The 20845-nt window shown below is 42.8% G+C and overlaps 1 protein-coding gene across 1 annotated transcript in view; it reads right to left on the bottom strand.

Annotated features, from left to right (window-relative positions):
- Positions 1-338: 338 nt before the first annotated feature.
- Positions 339-20845, bottom strand: part of SNAP47 (synaptosome associated protein 47) — a 60408-nt gene continuing 39901 nt past the window's right edge. Inside the window, exons 4-5 of the mRNA XM_082651383.1 lie at positions 17940-18064; positions 339-558 (exon numbers count right to left, since the gene is read on the bottom strand). Of these exons, the coding sequence (XP_082507509.1) occupies positions 412-558; positions 17940-18064 (272 nt within the window). The 3' untranslated portion in view covers positions 339-411. The remainder of the gene's footprint in view (positions 559-17939; positions 18065-20845) is intronic.

The following is a 20845-nucleotide window of genomic DNA, read 5'->3' as shown; positions in this document are numbered from 1 at the left end:
CTGGGTGCAGCCCACCCTCAGAATGAAGAGCCACCTTGCTGTCGTGGCCACCTCAATAGGGCTCAGCCCATGTTTGAATGCGTGTGTGCTCCTGACTCCACAAGCAGCCCGAGAGGGCCTTGGGAGGAAGCGGCTCGCTGTATTTGCAGGCAGAACTCCTCTCCTTCAGCTGCACTTTCAGCTCCCTGCAAGGGAATCCCTTGGTGGAAGCCACAATCACCCCAAGCTAAGCTGCTCACAGCTGTCAACACCAGCCCTTCACCCTGAGGCAGCTGTGCACCTCCTGGGGCAGGGCGCTTGGAATGACTTCCTGGGGTCTTCATCTCAAAGGAAGCATGCAGGAGTTGAGAACAACGTACTCAGAGAAGTGATTCTCAACAAAAGCAGTCATCTCTATGCTTTCTTGTCCTTCTAGGTCAGTTTTTTCACTCGTCGATTATGCTTGTCAATGGTTAAGGTTGTCCGGTCCACAGCTGCAGTGATGCCATCCAAGGCCTCATCCTGTCTCTCCAGCTCTGATTCGGCATCCAACGCGAGATCTTTTAGTTTCCTCAGGATCTGCAAGGGAAGCACAAATGATAAGAGGGGTGCCTTTTCTTATACTCTCAAAAACAGACAATATTTCTTTCCGTTATTTTTACAGTACTTAAGAAAATTTGTAAGTCAGTGGGAATGATGAACACTCTGAGCAGAGCCAGAGCTTGCAGCTCTGACCCTGGGTTTGGGTCTCAGCTCTGCCACTTTCTGGCACTGACCTTCAGCGAGGTAGAGCTGTTGGAAGATGATGTATTTGCTCTCTGGCCCTGCTCCAAGCCATAAGCAAGGAGACTGACCACACAGCCCCAGGAGATGCACCCCTGCGGCACTGCTGTTTCCAACCCACGGTTTGCTGTTTCACCAACCCTGACAGCCTTGCTGGGAATGTTACCACATCCACGTGGAATTCCTGCAAACAGTAGCAGCACAGGGCAGAACCAGGGATCTGGATCCTACAACTCAGATCTGAGTTCCAGCTCTCACCCAATCATTGTTTTCATTACCTTTCTGCATCCAAGTGCCTAACTGCAGACTGAAGCTGGAAAAACAAAATTTAAGAAGGCAAAACACTTTTTTGTCTGTATGTTTGAAATATTTCACATACAAATACAAAAGGCAGAACAAAACACAGCACAAATAACCCAAGGTGATGAAGCAGTTACACAACATAACCCCGTGGGCCTACTGAGAAAAACTGGGAGACGGCAGGGTTCTGTGGAGAGGCAAAAAGGATATCTGTGGGCACAGACACGTGGAGGACACTCAGAAATGCCATAAACACACAGTGATGCCACAGGGGAGGATGGCGCCCACAGCGTGGAGGGCTGCTCCAGCATGGCTAGACCAAGGGAGCCGACCAGGCTGGATGGCAGCTCCTCGTCCCCATTTCTGTGACTCATGTCATACTTCATACAGTTTCATAAACTAGTTAAGAGCAGCACTGTATTACAATTCTATTGGGACTAGTTGCATTGTGAAATGTACTTTAATTACATACTTACTGAACCTTGGTTTAAAAATTTAATATCCCCAAGCCGAAACAAAAAGTAATGATTTTTAAGAGAAATCTTAATGACCAACTACTTGCAATAAATGTTAATACCTCTTTTCTTTTAGGGAAAGTTTCAGATCATTGGTTAGGTCAAGAAAAAGGAACTGCAGAATCTGAATTATTAAGATGAGTCCTTGGTGCCCTGCTTACTAACTCCCAGTGGATGAACCTGCCTACAGATCCATTCAAAGTCCTTTATCACACAGGGATGGATGTTACTAGTGAACAGCCTGGGTGACCACCTCAGAGGACCCCAAGTGCAATCTACTGATAATATATCATACTCCACACTGAAATCCTGCCCCCTGCTCCCAGAGGTCCCACCAGGTGACACAGGCAAGAAAGCTCTAGGTTCCACAGGAGGCCTGGGACAATCCTGAGCAGTGCTACTGCCGGGAAAGGAGGCCACACCTCAAGGAGAGTAAACTGTACCCGTGTGGTGTCTCAGAAGGTATAATAGTACCCGTGAGGTCAAATGGAAGCAGCTCTGTGCTTAGAATCAAAAGGAATGCCTGACCACCTGGCCCAGCACCCACTGCCCGGGAGAACTGCTTCATCTGATTAACAAGAAACAGTAAAGGCAGGGAGATGGCCAGGAGGATAATAAGATCAACTCCTGCCCTAAGAATGGTGAGGCTCAAATGAGATCACAAATGTGAACAAGCTGTGAAAACCATAAAGTGCTATGTAAGGTGCCGCCGCCAAGTCTTAGAACACTCAGACTGAAGGAGCCCAGCAAAGCACCCCCACTTTTGGAGGGGGATGTGGAGATGAGGTGAGCTGGGGTCATCCGCAGTCATCCGCAAGTTAGTGACAGAGGTGGGATTCACCCCCACATCTCTCTTTGAACAAAGCATCATCGCTGGGATCTTCGTCATGAGAAAGAATAAATCCAGATCCAAGTTAGCTGTCTCAGACACCACCTTTCTGCACCTTCTGGGAGCTGGTGGAAACTCCATCAGTTGAGTCACTTGAAAAACTGGACGGAGCTCTGGAAAGTACACTGTGGGGTCAGTCAGCTCTGGAGGGGATGGGCTGGATGACCTAATACAGGAGGTCTTTTCCATCTCTCATTTCTATGATCTCATATGGCTGAGGCCCAGAGAGCATAATAAAAAAGTCACCACTCATCACTATGTTAGGCAGGTCCTTCCATGCTGTTCTCTCTGGTCAACTATTCCTTCCTCATTACCTCCATTTTAGTGTGATAATAAGGCCGTTCTACCAGGAACTTGCATAAAATGTCCCCTTTGTCACACACCTGCATCCGATTTGACACCCTCGAGGAGGGTGTCAAATCTCTCTCCTATGTTGAGTGATCAGCCCGCACAGACCTTGCGGCTCTCTTTGCTACCTCTACATCCTTGTCAATCATATCAAAATGTGGTCAAGTTTATTTTCAATTGAACTGTCTTTCAGGACCACCAGATTCTGAACTGTAAACAATCAGTGTTTGCACGTGCACTGATGGCAGGAGATGGGCTTTCAGCAAGGCAGCCATGTATTCCCTTTAGTGCACACAGATAGTCAACTGTCCTGTTCTGTTCCGATAATTACAGTGCACATAGAAAACCAGGAAACAGAACTTAGAGGAGAAAATAAAATTCCTCCAAAATTCAAATGCAAATTACTGCCTATCAGATAAGCACTGCTGATAATATTGTGTGGCCTTTTCATCTTGCTTTCTCATCCCAACATCTGTACACTTTCAGAGAAAAGAAAAACTGCGGATTAAAGTGTATATATATATATATATATATATATACATATACATGGTTTTGTTTTCTGTTTCCTCATCCTCCAGTTATCCTAAATAAGGATAGGAGTTATGAGACCCCTGCAATGTGCCCTAACTATTCCCTGTTGATCCTCGATCTAACTCTGTTTCACAGATGAGGTTGAGAAGGGTGGGTGACTTGCTCAAGCTCTTGGGGTCCAGCTCCCAGAGCAGCCCTGACATGACCGTTGCGTGGACAATAGATGTCATGGCCATGACTCAGAGGTCACATCACTGAGACACTGAAAGAAATTGCCTAAGACCCTTAAAAAATGGCAGAAGGGCTCCCACCAGGAATAGGCAGTCCATTCACACACCCCAGAACCTGTGCCAGCTCTTAGAGCCCTGAGCAACTGTGGCAAGATGTCCAGTTAGGGGAGAGCCATACCTGTAATTTCAAATTTTCTAATAAAAAGTAAATAGTATAATTAATTTTAATAATATATTTTATTTAAACCCATCAACCCAAAACATTAGCATTTCAACATGAAGTCAATAGAAACAATTATTAATGAGATATTTTATATTCTTTTTTTATATGAAGTCCTAGCAAGCTAGTATGAACTTGGACCAACTGCTTTTTTTTAATAAATTTATTTTTTTTATTTATTTATTTTTGGCTGTGTTGGGTCTTCATTGCTGCACACAGGCTTTCTCTAGTTGTGGCAAGCGGGGACTACTCTTCATTGTGGTGTGCGGGCTTCTCACTGCGGTCGCTTCTCTCGTTGCAGAGCACAGGTTCTAGGTGCGCGGGCTTCAGTAGTTGTGGCAGGCAGGCTCAGTAGTTGTGGCTCACGGGCTCTAGAGTACAGGCTCAGTAGTTGTGGTGCACGGGCTTAGTTGCTCTGCAGCATGTGGGATCCTCCCGGACCAGGGCTCGAACCTGTGTCCCCTGCATTAGCAGGCAGATTCTTAACCACTGTGCCACCAGGGAAGTCACAGACCAACTGCTTTTTAAGTGCTCAGTAGCCAGTGGCTACTGTGCCAGGTAGCACAGGACCACATCACCACATGATAGCACTTCCACCAAGGGCCACTTTGTGTGACTGACCTTATGTGTCCTACGTTTCCATGGCCATCTTTCTCTAGAGAATGAATCAACTGCCTCTTTCCAAAATGAAACAGTGGCAAAAGCAAGAACACCAACATTCCTGAGTCTACACTTAATAAGCACAGTAATAAAAGGCACATACAACTTATTTTGTAAGAACTGCTGACATGCCTACAAAAGTTGAGCATTTTACTGAGTGTACAGTCCAAATAAAGGCTGGTTCCTGTTGAATTTCATTTGGAAGAAGCTTCACTGAGATGATGGCCTTAAAAATAGCACCCATTCTATGCAGCCTGTTGAGACCCTTGGTTGGTCTGCCAAAACTGCACTTGAAATTAATTAATACCACAAAAATATAAACGAGATCTTTACAGCTACTAAGTCTGCAAAGAAAATTACTGAGTAAACTTTCAAACTACTAGTACCACTGGAATATTGGTCCAGTGTCTTTTTCCTTTAAGAAAGGGACTGAAGTAATTAAATGGCATCGTGTGCATTCCATATAACATGGGATGGAAAGAATGGAGAATATGAAGTCTGGCCAAACCTTAAAAACAGTTGTTACTTCTGTGGCCCAGGATGACAAGCTGTCTAGTCATCAATGTATGATGTTGCCAGCCTCTGGAATATCAACTGGCCTCTCAGATGAGACTTCACTGGGCTCTAAGTCAAAGACCAGGGTCAAAATGGACTTTTCCCCAAGTTTCTGCTCCACTAATAAATAAACCCAGCAGCCAGCCATCTTTCCAGCCACATTTGTACCTACACAGAAATTACCTGATTAACAGTACATTGAGTTGTAGGAGAAACTAACTCCAAAGAAATATATAATGCACATAACCACAAGTTAAGACATAGAAACATACATGCCAATACCTCTGGGAGCAGTATCTTGGAAATAAAACCCACAGAAACACTCAGTGCTCTTCAGCTCAGGGGTCACAGGCGCTCAACAAAGCCAGAGCAGGAGGCTTGGTTCCCCACAGGCAGGATGCTGGGCTCACTCACAGCGTCAGTAACCGGCAAGGGGGATAGCCGAGATGACTCAGGCAGGAAGTGGGAGGCACCACGTGGTCCCCAGGGCAGAGAAGAAGTTATTGTCCTCTCTGGAAGAGGAAGACCTTCTGCTTTGGTCACATGCTACAGTGACCTCCATCTCTGCAATACCACAGACCTCAGAAAGGTGGCACAGACACCGTCTGGGTTGATATAAGAGCTGATATGGAGACATTTTAGCCTTCCAACCATTTCCATTTTGTTTATAAAAACAGAAAATAAATTATGGAAAAATAGCTCATCCAGTAGAGGAGGTTCACTTATCAAAACAGATGTATTTAACTGTATGCCTCATGCCAGCTATCAAGGTGTGCAAGTCTGGGAATCAGAGGCCCCAAGCTCTGCTGTAAGCTGTGCCCCCAAGGGGGTCCTGAAACAACCAAGCTTGTGCTTTCACTGTGTAAGGACATGGTACATACAAGTACGGGCCTTAATATTTCTAAAATGTCTATAATATGCTAGTTGTTGCCTCAACTTATAGTCTGAAAAAAATGTTTTGCTCTACCTCATGACAGAACTCCAGGATTTAGAGTATTAGTATATTAATATTAAGCACCTAAAGTGAGTTAGTATTGGCTAGACTGTTTGCCTTGATCTTGTTATTAAACTGACCACTGAAAAACTGAATTTTCTTGCAGTGAGAAACTAGCAACCATTTAAGAATAGAGCTGGGATAGATCAAGTTGTCTGCAATTCTACCAGTTGGGGTAGAACATGCTGTAAAGAAGGTAAAGAGGGAAAAATTGGCTCCCTCTCGGCCAAAGCTCTGGAGGCTGTAAAGAATATCCTAAGCTGCAACCTGTCACATTCAGCACTCACAGACCACCCCCCACATCCCACCCTGTCCTCTGCGCTGCATTCCTTGAGGACCTGAGGATGCTCTGTGGGTGAACAGGGGCAGCACAGGGTTCTCTTTTAAGGAGTTCCCCCACCACGGTGCTCCCTTCCTCACGACCCCCTCTCAGGGCAGAGGGTGGATGAGCACAAACCTGCCTTAGGCACCATGGCTGTGTCTGTATAGCAAGACTCACAGCTGAGTCTTCAGGGATCTATTAGCCCTCACTTGAAGTCTGCTGACTGGCCTCCAGTTACAAATGGCCCCAATGGCCCACAGCAAAGATGGCCCCTGTAACTCAAGGTCTGGGCAGGGAAAGCACCTCCCAGGACTAGAGAGGGGTCCTGAGAGCCAAGCTGCTATCAGAGCTTCCCATGATGAGAACCACGTTTTTAAGAGAGCAATGGAATCCCTACCAAGTGAAATGCTCAATAAACTGAAGATTCATCTTACATGCGGAAGTAAATGCCTCAGCAGGGACATTCTCAGAATATGAAACAGACAGAAAATGCATTAAGTTTGGGGCTCTTCAGAGTTGACTAGGTCAAAGACAGTTGGGGTCCCACTGATACATTTATTTAGAACTCAATGTGTGCTAGAATTCTGCTCCATATAGTACAGGCCTCATCCTCACTTCAAACCCATGCAAGCCTTAAGGCAGGACCCTGTTGTGTAAAAAGTGATAATAGTACTTTTTCAGGGAAATGTGAAGCCTGCTGAAGGCCACATGGCTAACATGGCAAAGGTACTCATTGGCTACGAGAAACCATGTTTCCAACAATCAGTCCCCAGCCCTATGCCACAGATGGGATGGACAGACATATGCTGCCCAAGGCCACACAGCCTACTCAACACTGTGTTCATGCATACAGTCCAATTTCACATTTAAAAACTGCACAAAACCAACTTCCCAGCCTGAACCCAAAAACCGTCTAATACTTGTTAACTATTTTTAAAAGTTAATAAAAAGATGTTGGTAATGTATAAGGCACCCAGATAGTAGATCAATAAGGAAACAGAAGACTTGAACAACACTATAGACCATCTGGACCCAACAGACATAAACGAAATACTCCATCCGAATCAGCAGAACCCACATTCTTCTCAAGTGCACACAGAACATCCTCCAGGACAGACCACATGGTAGGCCTCAAAATAAACCTCAAACTTAAGATTGAAGTAATAGAAAGTACCTTCACAGTGAAATGAAACTGGAAATCTGGACAACTAAAAAAGTCACAAGTATGTAGAAATCAAACAACACACTTAAACAACCAGTGGGTCAAAGAGGGAAATTAGTAAATTCTTTGAGACAAATGAAAACAAAACCACAACATACTAAAATACTAGCAAACTGAATTCAAGTAGGATTTATCTCAGAATACAAGGGTGGTTCACCCTTAGAAAATCAATTAATGCAATATACCACATTATTAGAACAGAGAGGAAAAAAACACAATCAACTCAATTGATGAAGAAATGGCCACGACAAACCCAACACACTTTCACGATAAAAATTCAGAAAACTGGGACTAGAAGAGAACTTCAACATGATAAAAGGCACCTAACCTATCCTTCTGAAACTATTCCAAAAAACTGCAGAGGAAGGAATATCCCCAAACTAATTCTATGAGGCCACCATCACCCTGATACCAAAACCAGACAAAGATACCACAAAAGAAAATTACAGACCAATATCACTGATGAACATAGACGCAAAAATCCTCAACAAAATACTAGCAAACTGAATCCAACAATACATTAAAGGGATCATGCACCATGATCAAGTGGAATTTATCCCAGGGATGCAAGGATTTTTCACTGCCTCAAATCAATCAGTGTGATACACCAAATCAACAAATTGAAGAATAAAAACCATATGATCATCTCAATAGATGCAGAAAAAGTTTTTGACAAAATTCAACACGCATTCATGATAAAACTCTCCAGGAAGTGGGCATAGAGGGAACAAACCTCAACATAATAGAGGCTATATATGACAAACCTACAGCTAACATCATACACACAGTGAAAAGCTGAAAGCATTTTCTCTAAGATCAGGAAAAAGACAAAGATGTCCACTCTTGCCACTCTTACTGAACATAGTTTTGGAAGTCCTAGCCATAGCAATCAAAGAAGAAAAAGAAATAGAAGGAATCGGGCTTCCCTGGTGGCACAGTGGTTGAGAGTCCGCCTGCCAATGCAGGGGATGTGGGTTCATGCCCCGGTCCAGGAGGATCCCGTGTGCCGCGGAGCGGCTGGGCCCGTGAGCCATGGCCGCTGGGCCTGCGTGTCCGGAGCCTGTGCTCCGCAAGAGGAGAGGTCACATCAGTGAGAGGCCTGCGTACCGCAAAGAAAAAAAAAAAGAAATAGAAGGAATCCAAATTAGAAAAGAATAAGTAAAACTGTCACTGTTTGCAGATCAGATAATACTATACATAACAAATCCTAAACAGCTACCAGAAAATTACTAGTGCTCATCAATGAATTTGGTAAAGTTTCAGGTTACAAAATACACAAAAATCTCTTGCATTCCTATACACTAACAACGAAAGATCAGAAAGAGAAATTAAGGAAACAATCCCATTTATCATCATATCAAAAAGAATAAAATACCTAGGAATAAACCTACCTAAGGAGACAAAAGACCTGTACTCTGAAAACTATATGACACTGATGAAAGAAATCAAAGATGATACAAACAGAAAGATATACCATGTTCTTGGATTGGAAGAATCAATATTGTCAAAATGACTATACTACCCTAGGCAACCTGCAGATTCAATGCAATCCCTATCAAATTACCAACGGCATTTTTCACAGAACTAGAACAAAATATTTTACAATTTGTATGTTAAAACAAAAGACCCCAAATAGCCAAAGCAATCCTGAGAAAGAAAAATGGAGCTGGAGGAATCAGGCTCCCTGACTTCAGACTATACTACAAAGCTACAGTCATCAAAACAGTATGGTACTGGCACAAAAAGAGAAATATAGACCGATGCGTGAACAGGATAGAAAACCCAGAACTAAACCCACACACCTATGGTCAATTAATCTATGACAAAGGAAACAAGACTCTACAATGCAGAGAAGAGAGTCTCTTCAGTAAATGGTGCTGGGAAAACTGGTCAGCTACATGTGAAATCAGAACATTATTTAACACCATACACAAAAGTAACTCAGAAAACATAGGCAGAACACTGTTTGACATAAATTGCAGCAATATCTTTTTTGAGCCGTCTCCTAGAATAATGGGAAAAAAACCAAAAATAAACAAATGGGACCTAATGAAACTCAAAAGTTTTTGCACAACAAAGGAAACCATAGACAAAACAAAAAAACCCACAGAATGGGAGAAAATATTTGCAAACAATGTGACTGACAAGGAATTAGTCTCCAAAATTTACAAACAACAGCTCATGTGGCTCAATATCAAAAAAAAAATCAAAAACCCAATCCAAAAATGGACGGAAGACCTAAATAGACATTTCCCAAAGAAGACATACAGATGGCCAAGAGGCACATGAAAAGATGCTCAACATCACTAATTATTAGAGAAATGTAAATCAAAACTACAGTGAGGTATCACCTCACACTGGTCAGAATGGCCATCATTAAAAAATCTACAAACAATAATGCTGGAGAGTGTGTGGAGAAAAGGGAACCCTCCTACACTGTTAGTGGGAACGTAAATTGCTACAACCACTATGGAGAACAGTATGGAGGTTCCTTAAAAAACTAAAAATAGAGCTACCATATGATCCAGCAATCTCACTCCTGGGCATATATCTGGAGAAAACCATAATTTAAAAGATACATGCACACCATTCATTGCAGAACTATTTACAATAGTCAGGATGTGGAAGCAACCTAAATGTCCATTGACAGAGGAATGGATAAAGAAGATGTGGTACAATGAAATGAAATATTACTATGAAATAATACAATGAAATATTACTCAGCCATTGCAAAGAATGAAATAATGCCATTTGCAGCAACATGGATGAACCTGGAGATTATCATACTAAGTGAAGTAAGTCAGACAGAGAAAGACAAATATCATTCGATATCGCTTATATGCAGAACCCCCCCCCAAAATGATAAAAGGAACTTATTTACAAAACAGAAACAGACTCACACACTTAGAGAATGAACTTATAGTTACCAGAGGGGAAGGGTGGGAGGGAGGGATAGACTGGGAGTTTGGGATTGACATGTACACACTACTATATTTAAAATAGATAACCAACAAACCCCTACTATATAGCACAGGGAACTCTGCTCAAAATTCTCTAATAACCTAAATGGGAAAAGAATTTATAAAAGAATAGATACATGTATATGTATAACTGAATCACTTTGCTGTACACCTGAGACTAATACAATATTATTAATCAACTATACTCCAGTATAAAATAAAAATTAAAAAAAGAAAATAGTAGACATAACTTGAATATATGATAGACAGATGGGAATCATAATGAAATATAAATGGAATACAATGGAGCAGATAAATGAAATGTTGCAAACATTTGTAATGATTAGAAATAGAAAAGCCTGTAATAAAGTAAAAACTTAAAACACTTTTAAAATAAAGGGGGGGCTTATGAAAAATTCAGCTAATAGGATACTCAATGGGGAAAGACTGAAAGCCCTAAGATCAGAAAAAGACAAGAATGCCTACTTTCACCACTGCTACACAGTACCACTATGCACTGGAAGTCCTAGACAGAGCAAGTAGGCAAGAAAAAGAAATAAAAGGTATCCAAACTGGAAAAGAAGAAGTAAAACTATCTCTATTTTCATATGACATGACCCTATATATATAGAATATCCCAAAGAATCCACAAGAAAACTAGAAGAACTAATTAACAAATTTAGCAAAGTTACGGTATACAAGAGCAACACACAAAAATCAGTTGTGTTTCTATACAGCAGCAATGAAGAATCAGAAAAAGAAATTAAGAAAATAATCCCATTTATAATAGCATCCAAAAGAATAAAATACCTAGGAAAAAAGAACCAAGCAGGTGAAAGACTAAAAATTATAAAATCATGCTGGAATAAAGACTACCTAAATAAATAAAAGACATCTTGTGTTCCTAGACTGGAAGACAATATTGGCAAGAGGGCAATACTCCTCAAAGTGATATACAGATTCAATGTAATCCCTATCAAATTTCCAACAGCCCCCCTACTCGGAAATGGAAAAGCTAATCCTCAAATTCATATAGAATTGCAAGGGACCCTGAATAGTAAAAACAAGTTGAAAAAGAAGAATGAAATTAAATTCATACTTCCCAATTTTAAACCTTACCCAAAGTTATAGTAATAAAAACAGCTTGGTACTGGCATAAGAATAGACTAATGGAATAAAGAGTCCTCAGATCAACAGATTTTTGACAAGGGTGCCAAGTCTACTCAATGGAGAAAGGATAGTCTGTTCAACAAGTGGTGCTGGGACAACTAGACAGCCACATGCAAAAGAATGAAGTTGGACCCTTACCTCCAACACTTACCTCCTTATCTATTCTATTTGATAGAATAATTTTAAAATTTTCAAAAAAGAAAATAAGTGTTGGCAGGGATGTGGAAAAACTGGAATCCTCATACATTGCTGGTGAGAGTGTAAAATGGTGTAGCTGCTAAGGAGATAATTTGGCAGCTCATCAAAAAGTTAAACACAGAATTATCCTATAACCAAGCAATTCTACTCTTAGGTATATGTCCAAAAGAACTGAAAGCTGGAAATAATCCAAGTGTCCATCGGTGATGAATGGATAAACCAAGTATGTTTTAACCATACAACAGAATATTATTCACCTATAAAAAGGAAAGAAGTACCAATTCATGCTACAAGATGGATCAGCCTTGAAAACATTATGCTAAGTGAAAAAAGCCAGATGCAAAAGGATTACACTTATAGGAGGTTCCCAGAATAGGCAAATTCATAGAGACAGAGAGAAGATTAGAGGTTACCAGGGACTGGGGGGAGGCAAAATGTGGAGTTACTGCTTCATGGTAACAGAGTTTCTGTTGTAAACGAGCTTTGAAAATAAAATAGATAGCAGTGATGGTTGCACAATATTTTGAATGTAATTAATGATATTAAATTATACACTTAAAATAGTTAAAATGGCAAGATTTTATTCTATATATTTTACCACAATAAAAAACATGGTTATAATATATGAAACCTTCCATAGCCAAGCACTCAATAACAATATAATCAAACACTTGATTTTAAGACTTGAGGTTCATTTGAAAGCTGACCAAGAGCACAGGAAAATGTTCCAAAGGGGGAACAAGTCATCCTCCCAGTCTAAATGCCTGAGCATCTGTTTCTTGCTCCTTGGCATTCTACCTTCTGCACAGCCAAGCAGCTGCTCTAGAATTTGTTCGCTGAGATGCTGGTACATTCTGGAATCCTGCCCTTGGCACAATATCTTAGAGTTCCTTATTTGGCAGCTTCCTCCCTGTCCACAGTTCCCAGGGGCAGTGGAAGGGACAGAATACACCCCCAAGATTCATCTGCATGGATATTTGGACCTGAAGGGCAGATGCCACCTCCATGCAGCTCACGTTTACACCATGGCCTCTATGTGAGGGAGGTCCGGTGTGCCCACATAGCCTTCTCTGTCAACTGCAGAGGACACACAGCCACACGCTTTGACAGGTCCTCCCACTCCGAACAACCACTGCCACAGACAACATGGGCCTCTGCTAGAGTGGTGACCACATCCAACATAATGGGAGTTCTGAAGGCTGCTGTGGAGAAGAGCTGGTTGTCCCAGGCAATTACAGAAGGCAGCAGTGGGAGGCACATGAAACCACAGCAGGCAGGGCTGGGCTAGCGGTGGGGGCACCGCGTGTCTGTCTCCTGTCTGTCAAAGTAATGCTCATCGTTACCAGTGACCTAGTTAACCAACAGAGCAGACAGGAAAACCATGAACGAATATTTAAAAGTAAGGCGTGACATTTTTCTGTAACTCAGCTTTCATTTCATTGCGGTGGATTCTACATTAGACGGTAGATACTGGAATACGCTACAAGTCAGTGCCCTTTTCAGAGCTGGAGACTGAGGACAGGGAAGCAAACCAGCCTTCCCAGGACTACAGAGCTGACAGGGAGGGGCTGGGACCAGCGCCAGGATGCCAGGTTCCTAGGCCAGGGCTCATCCTAAGACATATGACCTCTTATTGAAATGTCCACTGTGTGTGGACATCAAAACATACTAGGTATGTTTTCCTGGTTACCAAGGCTCTTCTTATGGTTTAACGTTTAGAAGTGACATAGGATATGATGTCAGAAACATTTATTAATAATTCACAATTAGAGTAACACGTATTTAAATAAACGGCCTAGCTCATTGCTAATATCCAGGCTGGTATCAAAGCCACAAATAAAAACACTAACCATCTAACTGTGCCCCATAATTAACGAGTGAAATGATACAGTCTGAAAGATTCAGAAGGCAGCAGAGGACAATGGGAGAACCTGAGGAGAATGGGTAAAAATCTGAAATCATCTCATGACTCCTTGCTTAAAAATCTTCAATGATTCCAAACTGCTTACAGGACAAAACCCAGACTAAATGAAGGTATTGATAAGTGGACATGTCCAGCTCTCTGTCCCCAGACCCCTCCACAGAGCTCACTCCAACAAAGGTGTCTGCACACCGTCCCAGCACTGTTCGGTGGTCCTATAGCTGGAGTGCATTGCCCTTGCCTTTCTACTTTTGAGGGCCCACCAGTTTAGCCATCCTCTCCTTCCTAAGCAGTATCAGTTCTGGAATCTGCATTCCAGAAGTGTGGTCTAGTCCATTGCCACAACTGATGAGAAGCATCATGGATATCACCCCTTGCTCATTATCTCATGACTTTGTCCTGACAATTATCCAAGGAAACCCAGATCTGTTGTCTTCTCCAAATAACTCACTGAAGCCACAGCTAAATAATTCACTGATTCAGACATTTAATTTAGGCTGAAGAACACTTGCTAAACACAATTCTTTTACATAGATTAGGTATGCAAGAAATGACAGATTTTTTTTTTTTTCCCTGACTAGTAAGAGAGGAGACAGATGAATTGGGACAAATTTAAATAACTGGGAACAAAGTACAGAGGAAAAGACCAGAATGGTGGAGTTACTGAAGATGAAATGTATTCTATAATTTCTAAAAAACGAAAATAAGATTATTTTATAATAAACCATAATGGAAAAGAATGTGAAAATGAATATATGTATCTGTTAAAAAAAAAAAGAAAGAAAAGAAGGACATTAATTTCTTAAGATAGTTTCACAGCAAGTAGAGAACCACAGCATCCTTTCCGGCCTAGAATTATTTCAGGAAAGATCCAGTGAATTGCCAGTGCAGATACATGTGGAACTTGGCTCTGCTAAGCAACACAGAGACAAAAGCCCTGGGCCTCACTCATCTCCCCAGCACAGGCATCCGCAGGGCTGCCTTTTCAATAAACTCTTCTCCTCACGCTAGCTGACTAGCTAGGTTTTCCAGTAAACGAACTTTCTGACGGAACTGAATTAATCACCTCAGTTTTTAATTTTAATCACCTCAGTTTTTAATCACCTCAGTAAATTTTTGCATTTACTGTTTATAAAGATACCACATACAGTAGGCAGACTAAATGCCGAATATAATCAAACAGAAAGTTCAAAGCTATGACCTAAAAACTTGCCATGAATCCACACTCTGTGCATCCCTCTTTATTGGAAATGATGAGAACATCCAGTGCAAGTCTTCCTTCATTGCTGTTCCCAGTGCCAGGGCTGTTGCAGAGCCTGATAAACCATGAGACCAGACCTGGGTCAGCTTTTCATTCTGATTCCTTCTTGGTGAAAGAGGGAGGCGGGATGAAAAAACACCAAACGCAGGACAAGACAGAGAAGTGCAGATTAAGAAGTTATGAAGAAACTTTATGTAAAACTGCAATGTCCTCAGGACAGAGCCATACTGCTTTTTGTTTTATCACTTCCAAATGTTGTATCAAATATATGGTAGCCACAGACTTAGTAACGAAAGAGCAGGAGTTCTGAGGCAGGAAAGGTTAGCACATCAGACACTGGAAATGATTTGAGGGACTCTGCCAAACCCATCTGAGGGACTCTGATTCCTCTCCCAGCCTCCTCCACCACGTGCCCTCCCACAGCGGATGGTGGACGGCCACAGCTACGCAGCAGATGGGGCCTAACCGCAGCCCACATGCCCGCTCCAGGGGCCCAGCACAGAGGGAGCTGGCACACTGCACTAAGCACGGCTGCTCCCTGAGGAAATCACGGCAAATCCTCTCTCTAGCACCCCAACTGCAGTTTAAGTCACCAAAACCCATTTCCACGTAATGACTTTAATAGCATCTGCAACAGAAACCACAGATGAATGGAGGGAGATTTTCTTGCATTTTCGTTTTCCCCAGAAATTTAACTCATTCCTACCTATGCTTGAGCTTCAACTACACAGCTCAGAATTCTTCTCTAAATATGAAACATGTGTTTTACCTCAAAAGGACAATCTCTTATGAAATTAGGTTCTCCCTGCAGGGAAGGAGAATGAGGCAGCTAACTAGCACAAAGCCCTGCCCCTCCTGTGGGTGGGTCTTCCCAGCCTAACTGCTCAGGGATCACCGTGTCCTCTGCCCCCAAGCCAGCCTCCTGATTCATGACCATGGCATCTGCTGTTCCCAGCATGGACGCCACAGGGCTCACTAAGACTTGTTGATGACACTCAGGACCAACCACATAAGAAACACACTTTCATGGGAAAGAATGGTGACCTCAGTGGTCACTGAGGAATTTTATTCTACTCACAGCTGTTGGTGCATTCATCCTGACCTCTCCCATTCTATCACAGCTTTTAGGGGAAGCGCACGTTGTATATACATGGTAGTAGCGATTGGTTATTTGAAATTGCAAGGGCCCTCTCAAACTACATGGCCACCACAAGAATTAACAGATAAAATTCCTACATTTCCCATGTCCTACAAAACCCATGTTCTTGCTTCAGCCTCAGCACAACTGTGGGACATAGAAGAGCTCATCTCAGCCACAGACACCTTCATTGGAGGATGGGAGAGGAGGGTCTCAAATCCTACTGATCCTGAGGCCTATATGCAATCTTACCCACTTTCATGAGAACAGGTTAAGTTTGCCTTTATAGTATGAGGGTTTCTCAAGCCCCAAGGCAGACAAGATCTGCAGTGTTCTGGAGTCACTAAGCCTATCAAAAGAAGTGATTAGTAACCTGCAGAATTTCCTAGTTGCAGCTAGAAAGTGGCATGTCTCTGTGTCATTACTTAAAGTGATTAAAAGTTAGACCAGAAGGAAAAAGTGACAAATCATGTATATTTAAAATATCCCATAGCAAAAGATGAACACTTTTTTCCCAAAATGGAAAAGGCTGAGCTTAAAGGAGTCTATGCCTATGTAGACACACAGAACAAAATTATTTAAAAACAGGTTTAAAAGACATACAGTCTCTTGTATGCCTTGATGTTAAGTGTGGGATGCCACCAATGAAACAGTCTCTCCAAAATGGAGCCTGAATCTGATGGAGCCTCTAGAGGTACAAACTGACCTACAAGAGTACCAGGGCAGAGAGCAGGCAGTTCACCACCTGCTGGGAGCTGGGGAAACCAAGTCAGGAAAATACAAGCTGCAAAATCTTGACAGAGGAACAATTTAGGTTTTTCATCAAATAAACTTCAAAGGAAAAAGATGACAGAGGAAAGAAAGCTATGCATTAAAGGCACTTCACTAAATGCAACACACGGGCCTCATGAGGATCCTGATCTGAATAAACATGTAACACATTTTCCTAAATGAGGCAACTAGGGAAATGTGAGCACTGGCTTGATGTCTGATGATACCAAGGAATTTACTTTTTACTTTTTTAAGGTGAGTATGGTATTGTGCTGATTTTTTAAAACAGTTCTTATCTTTTAAAGCTACATACTGAAATATTTATGAATGAAATGATATAACGTCTAGGTATTTGCTACATAATTATTAAAAAAGGAAAAAGAAAAGGCCACTGTGTTGTCCAGCATTAACACAGGAAGATAAGTTGCAAGTATTTCTATCAAACATTGTTTAAATTTCAACTTCCTGGACAAAAAGTGGCAAGCCTCCGCAAGAACCTGTGTTGAGCACTTGAGAGCAAGTGCCCTCAACTGTACATGCCCAGGTAGTGCACACACAGATGGCACACACATACAGGTGCTGCACACGTGTGCACACAGTACACACGCCACACATGCATACATGTACGTGTACAGAGCCCACCTGGACACACACATCGTGCACATACACAGCCTACATGTGCATCTGAGCCCATATATACAGACATACACACACATACAACAGACATAGGCAGCTGCCAAGACCACTGTGTGTGCACAGGAATGCTATGTGTGTCTGCATGCCACAAAACGCAAGGACTCAGAATGGGCACCGCCCTTCCTCAAGCTATAGGGAGCCGAGCAAATCAGGTGGATGTCCCAGCATTTCCGTGCAGGTGACAGACAAGCATAAATCAGTGGAGAGTTGTTTTTAGACAAGAAAGAGAAGTGAGTTGCCTGCAGGGGAGGACATGACACTACGAATGCATGTTACCTGTCTCAGTTCCTGGCTGTCCCCCTCGGAAATTAACGGTTCGCTCATCTGTAGCTGAAGTGGCCTCCCTTCCTGGTTCCCTGAGGAGGGCTCACAGTGCATGGCTCGGTCCAAAAGCCCAGATGCTGAAATGGAAAGTCAAACAGAGTGGCATCTTCTAGAAGGTGTGAACAACGCAAGGGCATTCAGAACTTTACAAAAAGTGTTTAAGACCGTCAGAGCTCTTTGGGTTGACGAAGTGTTTTCCCAGGCATTTACTGGTTTAGAGCTTCTGTGTTTGCGGGAGCGGTGAGTCCACCTCTCTGAACCTCTGCTGAGCTGACTGCATGTGGGACCCACCTGAGCCTTGCCTTCTACCCCAATCCAGGGCTGCTTCCTTACCCCACACTGATCAGAGTGTGCAACACTGTAAATACTCAGGATCTAGTTCTATAACTGGCTTTTAGAAGAAAGATGCTTTATCCAGGAGTGATTTTTTTCTTTTTGAGAGGACAATAGATTGGAGTATGAAACATAATACTTGTTGAGCCCTGGTGAAATGTACATGAAATACACTACTAGGAACTGCATTACCATCTGATTACCCCACAAAACACTGTGGTTCTAGAGAGCACATGAAATGGTCAGCTAGTCAGGTCAAGCAAAGTTGAATGTGGAGCTGTACTGAGGTAGGGGTGAGCCAGACTGCTGCACGTGGCAAGGCATTGCTCAGGGGTGTTTCCATTCACACATCTATGCCTGGGTAGTCTTGCTAAGAAGCAGAAGAGCAGCTTGGCAAGGAACAGTGTAAATCCTTTATTTAAAGAGCTGCCTCCATCTGCAACCCTGGCACTGTAAGGCCCAGATAAGAGCATAGCTTAGAGTCTGTCACCTGCTTTTCTCCATGATACAGACCACCTCAGATGTGTCAATACAGCCATGTTTATTTATTAGGATGCTGGAAAGCATTCTGGGGTGAGAACCAGCAGTGTGGATTCCAGCACCAACTCCTTTGAGCAGATTTCTCTGTTTCAGCAAAATGGGAGGGCAAAAGCAGGACACCCCACTTCCTTCCTAGGACCCTAGTGGCAGTCAGCAGAGCTGCCTTTCATCCGAGCAGCCTGGAGCAACTGATAAATGCATTGTTAGGAAAGGAAATCCATCTTGGGGTAAAGGTCTTGCTGGGCCTGAACAGCAGGAACCCAGGTGGTGAATCCAGGACACATCAACTGCACAAGCCCCTCCTCCCCAGGGAGAGACCAGCCACCTCCAACAGGTACACAAACATCCCCTTATTCTTATTTCTCAAAAAATTTCTTACAAATTAACACTCCCTGAGATTACCTAGCTGAGCAAAGAAGACGTGATGACAAGAAAGCATGTTTCTTGGGATCCTAGAGAGGAAAAGGGTCTTGGCCAGATGGAGTGAGTTCAGGAACCAGTTGATGCGAAGCAAAACCTGCATGAAGGCAAGACCCGAGGGTTCCACACTGTGGGCCTGAGCCCTCCCCAGGCCCATCTCCACTGGGAAGGAGGCCCTTTGTGAGAGTCTTCGTGCCCTTTAACTGTGCACCACTGTGCGAAGTGCTTCCTACACAGAACTGCTACACCCGTACAAGCACCTTGGAGGTCTGAAAAAGTTTCACAAGACAAAAACCTTAGTACACACCATGTACTCAGATGTGCTTTTCTATTCTATTCTTTGTATAAAAGCTGGTTGCAACCAACCAAATTGATTTTACAACCTGTGTCCTGGAATCTCCAAAGTGCCACTACTTCAACATCCTAAGGGCTTATTAATTAGCACAGAACTTTCCATAGCATACAACTCACTGTCGGTTGGTCTTACATGATCTAAATGTCACTAACATGTTACATAATGAAAAGCACTTTTCTAAAACAGCAATAGAACACCATCAGAGCTAAACTAGACAACAGAGGACATGTTTTACTAGATATTATTAGCCTAAAGGAAAGGCCAACTAACACACCTGACGTTAAAACATTATCAGTGATAACATGATGGCAAAGCGCACTTCACTTGTCTATGTTAACAGTGGTTCTATGGCCTAATGGGTGGAAGCAAACTCCCCATTCAGCCTACACCCTCCTCCTTCCTAGTCTGCTCCTGATCCTGCAGACTCCTGTTCCAGCCACCCCGGCACCCTGGCCCCAGCATGCTATTCCTGCCCACCTTGCCCCCGCTCTGCACATGTCATGCAGACAGATGTCCCCTAGCCCAAGTTTGGAGACATGTTCTCCACTCAGCCCTTCCATTAGCAGCAATCTTCCCTCATCTGTCCTGGTACCATTCAGTTTACACACCTTTGACAGTTACTTGCTTGGTACTGCACTGCTATTTATCTTTTTCAGCATCTTTTCAAACTGGGATCTCCCCAGCTAGCTTCTCTGAGAGCACGGCCCATGTCTAATTCACACTTGTGCCCAGCACTGTGCTCCTGCACTGTCACTCTGGTTTCCATTTCAATACCTACAGCTATATTACAGTTAGAGACATACTATTTTTGAATGTTTAACAAATGGGATTACTTAAACAACCAGAAAACCAAAACTGAGGATTTTTCTGCCTGGAACATACTAATAAGAGATGTTTTTCACAACGAGCTGTGGGATCAGCAGGATCCTGCCTAATACAAAACTCGGCCACCCCCGTGAACTTTGTATTGAGACTTGGGTTTCTGACTCAGCTACTTCAATGCTTTGAAATATCTTCTGAAAAAATTAATTTAGTTCAGTATAAGATGGTTTTTGTCTCAAAAGTCATTAGTTATCTCAGTTAAACAAAATAATCACAAATCGTTCAAGCTACATGCTACCTTACAGATGATTCCACTTTCCAAGAACAAGGAGGCATCGAGGGAAACCCTGAGTAAGGACTGCGCTGGCAGGGGCAACACTGGGACGCC

The sequence above is a fragment of the Grampus griseus genome (genome assembly GCF_964374135.1).
Source record: "Grampus griseus genome assembly, chromosome: 3".
Classification (NCBI taxonomy): Eukaryota; Metazoa; Chordata; class Mammalia; order Artiodactyla; family Delphinidae; genus Grampus; species Grampus griseus.
Note: the sequence above shows the minus strand (reverse complement) of the source record. Positions and strands in the feature narration are given on the sequence as shown.